Consider the following 12,060-nt stretch of genomic DNA (forward strand, 5'->3'; position numbering starts at 1 on the left):
GGTTAACACTAGAATTGTGGCGCCATCTACAGGTGCAATACCTTTAGCAGATTCAGCAGTGTTGGTTTCTTAAAGTTTGGATGGATAATCAGGAAAGTACTGGCTATCTGCTCACTAAGGTAGTGATGAAGCTTTCTCGATTCTGTGTCTCCAGTCTTATTTAAATTGAGCAGTGAGCTGGCGAGTGCCATAAGGCGACCTTGAATCAATGTCAGCTTAAATTGAGTCAGCAGTATTATAAACTGTGATGTCAGAGAGCCATGCAGCGGGGGAAGCTGTTAAAGGACTTTTGTCCTGCGCAGATTCAGTGTGAGGCCCACATTCTCATTTCTTTAATTGCGACGCAGTGGTGCAGTGAGTAGAGTCACTGCCCGCAGCACTAGAGATTTGCATTTAATCCCAATTTCGGATGCTGTCTGTCTGGAGCTTTCCTCTCTGTGACTGCATGGGCTTCCTCTGGATGGTCTTTCCTCCCATGTACCAAAGAATATGCAGGCCAGTAGGCTAATTAACCACTGTGAATTGTCCTTGGTGTGTAGGTGAGTGGAGGAATCTGAGAGGAGATGGTGCTAATGTGTAGAGAAATTGAAAAAAAAAGAATTAATAATGTATTAATGTAAATGAATAGTTGATAGTCAGCAATGACTTGGTGTGAACATGTATCTGCTTCCTTGTTGCATCTGCCTCAAATGTCTGCAGTTCTCACAAGGACCACGTGCGTCATCTCCGAGGCCACAAATGCAGAGCAGAAGTACAGTATGTCATCTTTTACCCTAGGGAACTACCTAACAGGAATTATTTGTGATGGGTGGAATTTATGACAGCTTTTTATAGGATCTGGAAGACCACTGTTGCCCCAATGTGGTTCATAAAAAAAATCCAACACCTGTTTGCAGCCTCTTCAATTCTATTGTCCCTTTGGGCAATTTGGAAACTATTTAAAACATATGATTCTGATCTTAACATTGAAAGTGATCTATTGACTGAAGTAAACTAAAGCTTCAGAGACTCAGCAGAAAATCCCATTTTAAAATTCTGTGGGCCACGTCAATGGCTTTAATTTGTAGCTTAAAAGCTAACAAAAATCTTACTGCATTAGTTGAAAAGGTTCCTACAATACTGACCTGAAGCCAGTATCAAATTGAGATGTAACCACACGTGTCAGTTGTAGTGGTTCAGGTAAACAGGAAGATTTGCAAAAACAAATTCCAATAGAACTTTGAAGTCTGTCAACAAGAATTAAGATAGAAATTCTTCATTTGGAGATAAACTGCTTCTATTGCTTTTACACATCTTAAACATTTGTATCTTTAAAGTATAATGAGGACAATTGTAAAAGCTGCATGCTAGAGGTTTTTAAAAAAACTATTTTGTACTTCTCTCATTTGAAGGAAGGTGAGAGGAAGCTCTTGTTGAAGCAAGATGAGGAAGATATTGCCAGACGTACCAACAACATAAAATGTCCCTGCTAAATAGGTTCCTAAACTCAGAACCTTCATTTGTGGATCAATGCCCACAGGCTTTGTTCTAGGATGAAGTTACACCATCTGTTTGGGAGCACCTGTAACACTCATCTGCTGGTCCAGGAAGCCTTGGAAACTGGAGGTGACAGGAGGGAGATGGGAGGGAGAGGCATAGTAAGGGAGGTAGAGAAAGCAATGTTGCTTAAGGAAAGGAAAAAATCATGACCCAAAGAAATCAGAAGACTGAGCTTGTTACAAAGAATGGAAAGATAATAGAGATGGATGGAATATCATCATAAATATTTTAGAAACACTGACCATTAATAAAAATATACACCAAATCTTTACCTTTTCTTAATACAGAATCACTCAGTACAATATAGCACATTTATGGTCACATTAAATGACTTTAAACTACAATTAGCCCAAATCTTACACAATCAGATGTTAATAAAAGGTCATCTATTAACAAACAGAGCTTAACGTAATCCTCCCCATTACAAAGTAACATTGGGCTATGAATTGACCATTCTAAAGTATAAATGTTGATCCTTCAATTTATTCCCACAATCTCTCCCCATAAAATGCAGTAATTCTTTTACTGAATATTCATAAGATAAATTTTAAAACTAATAATTGTTACTGTAATTTATTTTATCATTGTTGAACTGAGTTCCTGTGATTAAAACACTTCCTCTGTACTCTTAATTATCCCCAAAACTTCCTTATCACACTAATTTGAGAGGCCTATAGACTAAAACTATGTTAATAAATCGTTTATATCATTTGCATATTTCAGTGAATATGGTTCAGCATTCCAACTTTGTTTATACATTTTTCCCCCAGAAGTTCAATATACTGAGATTTTTAAAATCATAGAATAAGTGTTCTTTAAGGTGATAGTTTTAAATATTACCAATTGAAGTGTGCAATATATTTCTCTTTTCATAACAGACATCCAAGGCTATCACTCCCTACCCAGTGTAATGATGGAATATTTTGCTTAGAAGAATTTTTACCATTAAATATTTCAATTATTATTTACTTTAACCAATATTTGCTGAGGAATTCTAAGATCCCACAAGATGCTCTAAATGGGAATGGTGGCTGATTTGATCATTGGATCCCCACTGAATCTTCGTTTGTTCTTGGGTCAAAAGGCCTTGTGCTTAGCTGACCAGGCATTGCACATTCTGAAGTTTAAAAAAAAATACATCTCCTGCTTCTGTATTTCCAGACTGGTTGAATATAGCTCTGCTTTCATCAGGAAATGGGGTAAGTGGTGCTGGGAGAAATATGTATATATTTGGGATCCGAACATCACTGGCTATCCTTATTTATTGACTATTCTTAATTCCCTTGAGATGGTGACTGTGAGTTGCATTCTTAAACAATGCAGTTCTTTTGCTGAACATACTCCACATTACTGTTGAAAAGAGTGTTTCCGGATTTTGGATCCCACAGCCATGTAAAAATGGCGATATCCCCCAAGTCAGCATGGTATAAAACTGGAAGGGAAACTTATGCATTTTTATGGTCATATATACCTAATTTTCTGTCATGATGTAGGTTATACATTTGGGAGGTGCGAGTAAATACAGAGCATTTTTAATTTGTTTCGTTGACACTGAATTGTGCACAGACTGTGTAGAAATTACACAGATGATGGGTGCCAAGCACCAGGCTATTTTGCCCTGGATGGTTTCAAGCTTTGTGAGAGTTGTTGGTGCTGCATTCATCCAGGCAAGTGGAGAATTTTCTATGCCACTCCTGACTTTGCCTTATTGATGATGGAAAGGGCTTGGGATGTCAGGAGAGGAGTCACACATCACAGGATACCCAGCTTCTGACCTGTTCTTGTAATCATAGGATTTACGTTGCTGTTCCAGTTGAATGTCTGGTCCATGAAGAACCCACCGAATATTTTTGATGGGTACTCAGTGATGGTAGTGCTACTGAATGTCAAGGACAGAGGGTCAGACTATCATTTATTGGAACCGGTCATCACCTGGGACTTCTGAATTTTGCTTGCTTGCTGTACATCAGGCCATGCTATACAGGTACTAAAGACTCAGTGGTATCTTTATAGATTATTTCTTTTATAATAATTTATGCTCTACAATTTAAAGATACATGTTTCACAGCTTGTGTGACACAACAAAATAATACCATCACTAATCCTGCATATTCAAGATTAACATTCTTATCATACAGTATCCTTTAGGTACAATTTGAAGAAAATACTGCATTTTAAAACTTTGATGTTGTAGATTCTCCATTACTGCAAGATACCTGCTGCTCTAGTCATGGTATATCTGGCTGGTCTAGTTGCGTGAAGATCACCAGAAATTCCCAAGTTATTAATAGAGAGAGACCCGGTCATGATAACGCTATTGAACATCAAGGGTAGGTGGTGAGGTAGTTAAAAGTGAAGGCTGTGATATATTGTAATAGCATGTAACATTCTTTGTAGGGTCACTGTATATTTACATAGTATGGCAAATTCCATTTTCATCTACTTGTGTATGATTGTACTGCCTCCTCCGGTTACAATGATTACAGGCAGTTGATTACCCTGAAATATGATAGAAATATAGATTAATATCATAGATTGTGATAACAATGTACAAGAAATCACAAGTTAATATTTACCCACATATAATGTACAAGAAATCATAAGTTAATATTTATCCATATAATATCTTTTGGTTCAAGAATTTTTCTCAGCCAACAAAACGAGATGTCAACCTCTCAAATGGCAAATGAGAAGTGTCAGGGACTTCTGCTGTGTATTGGGACTTCAATTACAATTCTCAGACTTACAAGTTCTATCACTGAATCAACTAAGGCACTTTAAGCTAGGCGTCTTTATTGCCCATCCAATCATAGCTCCTCTGTGCAGAAATACACAGATCTTTCCACGGATTTCTCCTGGGTATTCTTTTCTTATCCGCCTACATCTTGGCCTTGTGACATCACCTGCAGATAGGCTGTCAGATTCCACCAGTGCAGTGATGAACACTGGACACTTGCTTTGGATTCTCCTGTAATTTCAGCACTGACACAGTTAAGCTGTTCACAAATTATGCTCCTGACCCTGTTTATCACTCGTTTCCAATACTGAAAGATTGCAGTTCAGCCTCATCCAAAAATTTGCTACCCTTATGTGTGACTATTCTATCACCAATGCTGGCCAGTCTTTCAACTTCCAAGATCTGATTCTCAGCACATGTAAAATTTTAGCTTCCAAACTAAGTCACTAATTACTGACTATACAGTCTTCTGCTCCACTAATGACCTAATTATTGTGACAGTGAAGGAAGCCATTTGGTTCATGCTGGCTCCTGACTGAGCAATACCATTAAACACTTTCCTGGATAGCCCTAAAACTTATTCTCTCTCACATTTCCATCAAATTTCCTTCAATTCGTTTGCCACTTGCCTGGGACAAACACTTGGTAATATAGTCAGAGCAGAAGTCAAAGACCACATTCTAAATTTCATGATGACCGGCATACTTTTCATCTCTGTAACTAAAGCCACACAATCATTAATCCAGGCCCTCACCCAATCATGAGCTCTTTAATTCTCAGATTCCGGCTTCCACAACTTCCCAGTTCACAACATTGTTGACCTTGCGCTCCAGAACAAGGAATTGGACAATTGGAGGAATTACATCTCCATTATGACCATTTTCAAAGTATACTATTTGATTCAATTTCTATCTCCACAACACTATTTTCTGTATTGAAGGTCATTTATATTAAAGGAATATGCTATAAATTCAAGTTTGCTGATGACACCACTGTTGTAGGCCAAAGATGGTGACGAATCAGCATATAGGGAGGAGATTGAAAATCTGGCTACATGGTCCATAACAACAACCTCTTACTCAATGTCATTATTGACTTTAGGAGGAGGAAACCAGAGGTCCATGAACCTTTACTTCACTTTATTGTCACCAAACAATTGATACCAGAGCGCACAATCATCACAGCTATATTTGATTCTGTGCTTCGTGCTCCCCGGAGTACAAATCGATAGTAAATATTAAAAAGTTAAATTATAAATCATAAATAGAAAACAGAAAAGGGAAAATAAGATAGTGCAAAAAAAAACGAGAGGCAGGTCTGGATGTTTGGAGGGTACGGCCCAGACCCGGGTCGGGATCCATTCAGCAGTCTTATCACAGTTGGAAGGAAGCTGTTCCCAAATCTGGCCGTATGAGTCTTCAAGCTCCTGAGCCTTCTCCTGAAGGGAAGAGGGATGAAAAGTGTGTTGGCTGGGTGGGTTGTGTCCTTGATTATCCTGGCAGCACTGCTCCGACAGCGTGCGGTGTAAAGTGAGTCCAAGGACGGAAGATTGGTTTGTGTGATGTACTGGGCTGTGTTCACGATCTTCTGCAGCTTCTTCCGGTCTTGGACAGGACAACTTCCATACCAGGTTGTGATGCACCCTGGAAGAATGCTTTCTACGGTGCATCTATAAAAATTAGTGAGGATTTTAGGGGACAGGCCAAATTTCTTTAGCTTTCTCACGAAGTAAAGGCGCTGGTGGGCCTTCTTGGCAGTGGAATCTGCTTGGTTGGACCAAGTCAGGTCATTTGTGATATTGACCCCAAGGAACTTAAAGTTTTTGACCTGTTCCACTTGCGCACCACCGATGTAAATGGGGTCGTGCGGTCCGCTATTCCTTCTGAAGTCAACAACCAATTCCTTCGTCTTGCTGACGTTGAGGGATAGGTTATTGTCTTCTCACCATGCCACCAGGTTCTTAATTTCCTCTCTGTACTCAAACTCATCATTACCCGAGATACAGCCTACAATTGTGGTGTCATCAGCAAATTTATATATTGAGTTTGATGGAAACTTGGCTACACAATCATAGGTGCACAGTGAGTACAGCAGGGGGCTGAGTACACAGCCTTGTGGGGCACCCGTGCTCAGAGTGATTGTAGAGGAGAGCTTGTCCCCTATTTTTACAGCCTGAGTCCTGTCTGTGAGGAAGTTGAAGATCCAGCTGCAGATCTGAGTACTAAGGCCCAGGTTCCAGAGCTTAGGAATTAGAGGATCCTCAGATTGTCCTCAGAGGATCAGAGGTTGACAGGGTGAGCAACTTTAATTTCCTTGGCTTTATCATTTTGGAGAACCTGTCCTAGGCCCTGCATGCATGGGCAATTATGAAGAAAGCACAGCAGTGCCTCAACTTCCTTAGGAGTTTGCAAAGATTCGGCATGACATCTGAAACCTTGACAAACTTCTAATTGATGTGTAGTGGAGAGTCATCAGAGCCTGCTATGGAAACAGCAATGCCCTTGAATGGCAAATCCTACAGAGTAGCGAATATGCCCAGCCGGTTACAGGTAAAACCCTCCCCACCACTGAGCACATCCACATGTAGTGTTGTTGCAGGAAAGCAGCATCTATGGTCAGGGGCCCTCACCCTAATAATTTATTATGACGGTATTCTTTCGTTTTATATTTGCACAGTTTGCATCTTTTGTGCACTGTTTGAACACCCAAGGGTGCAGCCTTTCATTGATTCTATTATGCATTTATTGAGTATGCCCATAAGAAAATGAATCTCAGGGATCTATATGGTGACATATGTAATTTGATAATATATTTACTTGGAACTTTTAAATACTAAAGGAAGACATTAAGGGTCTTTTCATGAGTTAGAAACCAAATTTAGTCCTCATGAATGTGAACATGGACAAGTAAAAGGTTATCAACTTCAAAAAAAAACTGATCAATTCCTTTTGAACAAAGGAATCAAATTAGGAAATACCTGTTGAATAATGCAAGGTATCAAAAAGAAATATAGCTACCTTATATTTTGGTTTTGGTTTGGTTGCATGCTCTATAACTTTAGTCAAGACAGCAGATGCAATTTCTTTGGTTAGGCTTTTTGAAGGTTGTTGGGTACTGGCTGGGTAACAATTGGCAATATTACTCACTGTTACACCACTGCCAGATTGCACCATTAATGTTGAGGAAAGCTGTCGGTTGGCCTTATATGGTGTTAAAGGACTTTGCTGGGTGACCATGTATGATGACATAATGGACTGCTGGTTAACACAGGGAGGCAGGATTGGAGGAGGAACTGCAACATTTTGGATGGTACAGGCCATTGATCGAGCGGGAGGAAGACTCTGGCAGTTACCATACTGGGGAGAGACACAAGGAAGCTGAGATGTGTTTGGATATGGCAGGTGTGGCGTACGTGGCATGCATAATGGCCCTTGTGGCACGCATGATGGCCCTTGTGGGTATGGTGGGTAGTTGGTCTGATATCCAAGAGCAGCATTCATTCCATCACACTGGGGTTTAGTGGGATAAGGGGGAGCAGCCTGAAAAATAAATCAGAGTGATTAACCATTTTTAATTATTGTAATCTGAGTCATTGAGAGATACAACACAGAAAAAGACCCCTCAGCCACCATGTTCACACTGAACACAAAACAACCATGTTGTAAAACAGTTTTTAATGCCTGAACTAATTTTATTCTCCCCACATTCTCATTAACCAAACCACCACCCTCAACTTCTCACCTATACACTAGGGCTAATTTATCGTCCATCACCATTTCACCCACATGCTTTTGGGGTTTGAGAGAACACTGGAGAACTTAGGGGAGAGCCACGTGGACACAGGGAGAACAAGCAAGATTCATATACCACGCTTGAACTGAGATGGTGGAGAGGTGAAACAACAGCTCTACTAGTCATGCCACTGTGCCACACTTGCTACTTGCTGTGTAAAGTTAGTTTTGCACTGCATGGAAACAAAATTAGCTTCAAGACTAAGTTAAGAACAGTGCAGCATTTAATGAATGAATCTCAGAGTCGGAGCACTGTAGCACAGAAACAGGGCCTTTGGCCATCCAGCACAAGCCAATCTGTTGTTTCCCCTAGTTCCACTAATCTGCACACGTCAAACTTCTTTTAAGTGCTCTGGAAAAGCCCAAAATTCAGGGGTAAAGTAAATATGGCATTTTATACAAGCCAACTGTTATTCCATCACAGGCCCATCTTACTACTGCATTTCTTTTGCAGCCCCACTGAATGAGCAGATTATGGATTGAAAACTGGAGGAGGATCACGTAGGGAGTCAGTGAAGGAATAGAGCTATCTAGTACAACTATCGCTCCTCTGCAGAAACACAATGTTAAAGTTGACTTAAAAAAAAGGTTCCAAAGCTATGAAGTTTGGAAAAAAAAGCTCAAAAGCCTAAATTGATTTCAATGGTTGTTCAATATCGAAATCAGTTTAGGCTTTTGAACTTAAATTCTTTAGCGCTCTCAACCAGGTATAAAACAGAAAGGCCGAAATTTACCTTCCAATTTTATCAAAATAATCAAACCAACTGCATCAAAGATTTAAAATTTTGCCTGTGCCAAGGCCAAGAGAAAATAGAAAACAGGGCAGTCAATTGGAATGGCATTAGGTCACTAGCAGCTTGCAGATGTCTTGCACAATAAGGAAAAACCTCAGTTACTCAGACCACACCTCTTGTTATGCTAATCCCAGCATACAGACTGCTCGTCAGGTGCTCAAGATCAGTTCAGAAGCAGGTGAAAACCTGGCCAGCAGGAGCCATCTTTGCTCTTGAAGACTGCTTTTCGCACACTGACTGGCACATGTTCAGGGAGGCTGCAACTGATGGCGGCTCTACCAACTTAGAGGAGTACACGGCATCAGTGACTAGTTACATCAGCAAGTGCATCAATGACATCACTGTGGCCAAGACCATCACTACACACACTAACCAGAAGCCATGGATGACCGCGGAGTTGCGTGCGCTGCCGAGGACCCGTGACTCTGCCTTCAGAGCAGGGGACAAGGCAGCCCTAACAACAGCGAGGGTCAAACTGTCCCGGGCCATCAGAGATGCAGAGCGTGCACATGCCCAGCGAATCCACAGTCACTTCCAGGACAGCGGTGACACACGGTGCATGTGGAAGGGCATTCAGGACATCACCAACTACAGGACAACATCACCTATGTGGGTGATGCCTCCCTTCCAGATGCGCTGAACAACTTCTATGCTCACTTTGAGGAGGAAAATGATATGATGGCCTGGAAGACCACCCCTCCTCCAAATTACCAGGTGCTGTGTCTTACCATGGCTGATGTGAAGAGAACCCTGTGCAGGGTCAACCCACGGAAGGCTGCTGGGCCAGACAATATTCCTGGCAGAGTGCTTAGAGGATGTGCAGACCAGCTAGCAGAGATTCTCACTGACACCTTCAACATCTCCCTGAGCAGCGCCGTCATTCCTGCATGCTTCAAGGCCACCACCATCGTCCCCGTGCCAAAGAAGTCTTCAGTGTCCTGCCTCAACAACTACTGTCCCGTCGCACTCACATCCACCATCATGAAGTGTTTCGAGAGGCTCGGCATGAGGCACATAAAGACCCTGCTGGATCCCCTGCAGTTCGTGTACAGTCCCAACTATTCAACAGACGATGCCATTGCCATCACCCTCCACCTGGCCTTAACCCACCTGGACAAAAAGACACGTACATTCGAATGCTGTTCATAGAATTCAGTTCAGCATTCAACACAATCATTCCTCAGAAACTGATTGGAAAGCTGAGTCTACTGAGCCTGAACACCTCCCTCTGCAACTGGATCCTAGACTTCCTGACTGGGAGACCTCAGTCAGTCCGGATCGAGAGCAGCATCTCTAACACCATCACAATGAGCATGGGGGCCCCCCAGGGCTGTGGGCTCAGTCCACTGTTGTTCACTCCGCTGACCCACGACTGTGCTGCAACACACAGCTCGAACCACATCATTAAGTTCTCCGATGACACGACCGTTGTGGGTCTCATCAGCAAGAATGATGAGTCAGCATACAGAGAGGAGGTGCAGCGGCTAACGGACTGGTGCAGAGCCAACAACCTGTCTCTGAATGCGAACAAAACAAAAGACATGGTTGTTGACTTCAGGAGGACATGGAGTGACCACTCTCCACTGAACATCGATGACTCCTCCATAGAGATTGTTAAGAGCACCAAATTTCTTGGTGCTCACCTGGCAGAGAATCTCACCTGGTCCCTCAGCACCAGCTCCATAGCAAAGAAAGCCCAGCAGCGTCTCAACTTTCTGCAAAGGCTGAGAAAAGTCCATCTCCTACCCCCCCCCATCCTCACCATATTCTACAGAGGTTGTATTGAGAGCATGCTGAGCAGCTGCATCACTGCCTGGTTCAGAAATTGCACCTTCTCGGATCGCAAGACCCTGCAGCAGATAGTGAGGACAGCTGAAAAGATGGTTACATGGGGAGAATGAAAATAGGTCTGGGAGAAAGATGTTTGAAAGTTGTTGCAGACTCAGTGGGCCAGAGGATCAACTAATGCCCCATGACTCCACAATCGAAGATTTTAGAATGTTTTTGAATGACTTCCAATAGTCACAAGGATGACAAGTGGAACTATTAAAATATTTATTGGAGTTTCTGTAATATATAAAATAATCACTAATCTGGATGCTCATTATTGAAATGTTGCTCAGAGTCATTGCCCTCACTAAATTAACTCTGCTTTGATTGTCTACGTGCATTTGCCAGATGTCTACTAAATTAATGTTATACACAGAATTGATACAACAATGTTTAATCTACAAATGTTCTGCATGTGTGACTATATTAGGGAAGGGTCTGGAGGAACCTAGAACCCAAAATTCATAATTGATGCTGTTTCGCCTTAACTTTGTGCTTATATCACTTTACTTCAAACAAAAATATTTTGAATACTTTGTAAAAAAATTTGTGATTCTAAATTAAAACATAAAATCAAAAGAATTAATCACACTATATTTTGAATTAAATGTGAAATGATTTTTTTTTAAAATGAGATTGAGTAAAAATAATATATCTACTATTTTGTCTTTAAGATTGCAACACGTTTTAATTTGTATCTTGCATTGAATAGGGAGATTTTTCCCCCAATAAACATACCAAATTTTCAATCAAAGCTAAAACCTTATCCAAAAACAGAGTAGAGATAAATCTTTAACAAAGTACCTCAGAGTAAGGTGGTGGGTTCAGACCATACTGGGGAGCAGAGTTCCCAAAACATCCAGTGCTTGTTGTAGCATGAACACCTAAACAGCAGAACCAAAATGTAAATACATTTTAACATTACTTCTATAATACTGCTGCAATATCCAGCCAAGTTTTAGATGGCTAATGAGATCCATATGGAAGGCACATTATTTTCCTGCAGGGGTGGGTCAGGAGGTGGCTAATAGATAGGCACTTTGTTATGTGGTGTATTCCTACTGCTTCTTACACAGGTCTTCATTGTACTTCTGATGCATGGCCTCAAGGTTCCCAATACTGCACTGTATGCTGCTTTTCAATTGTGTCAGAGATTCCAATTGAACTAGTGGAATTGTTGCATTTCTTTAAGCAGCAAAGAACACAATTGAATCTCTCTTCTTCCACATACATTACATTTTGGAAAAGAAGTTCTGCTTCAGAAGTCTGACATTAGACATGTGAACAACAAAGTTGTCCACTGTAGCTGGCCAAAGATAACCAGGATCTCAATGCTAGGGATGTGAACCTGGGAGAGGACACTGAAAGA

General features: G+C 41.2%; 1 protein-coding gene across 1 annotated transcript in view; it reads right to left on the bottom strand.

The window, feature by feature from the left end:
• Window positions 1-1,836: 1,836 nt before the first annotated feature.
• LOC140194750 (uncharacterized) overlaps window positions 1,837-12,060 on the bottom strand; it is a 36,273-nt gene continuing 26,049 nt past the window's right edge. The window contains exons 2-4 of the mRNA XM_072252011.1: window positions 11,496-11,575; window positions 7,294-7,815; window positions 1,837-4,038 (exon numbers count right to left, since the gene is read on the bottom strand). Of these exons, the coding sequence (XP_072108112.1) occupies window positions 3,979-4,038; window positions 7,294-7,815; window positions 11,496-11,575 (662 nt within the window). The 3' untranslated portion in view covers window positions 1,837-3,978. The remainder of the gene's footprint in view (window positions 4,039-7,293; window positions 7,816-11,495; window positions 11,576-12,060) is intronic.

Source organism: Mobula birostris, chromosome 3, assembly GCF_030028105.1.
Source record: "Mobula birostris isolate sMobBir1 chromosome 3, sMobBir1.hap1, whole genome shotgun sequence".
Taxonomy (NCBI): Eukaryota; Metazoa; Chordata; class Chondrichthyes; order Myliobatiformes; family Myliobatidae; genus Mobula; species Mobula birostris.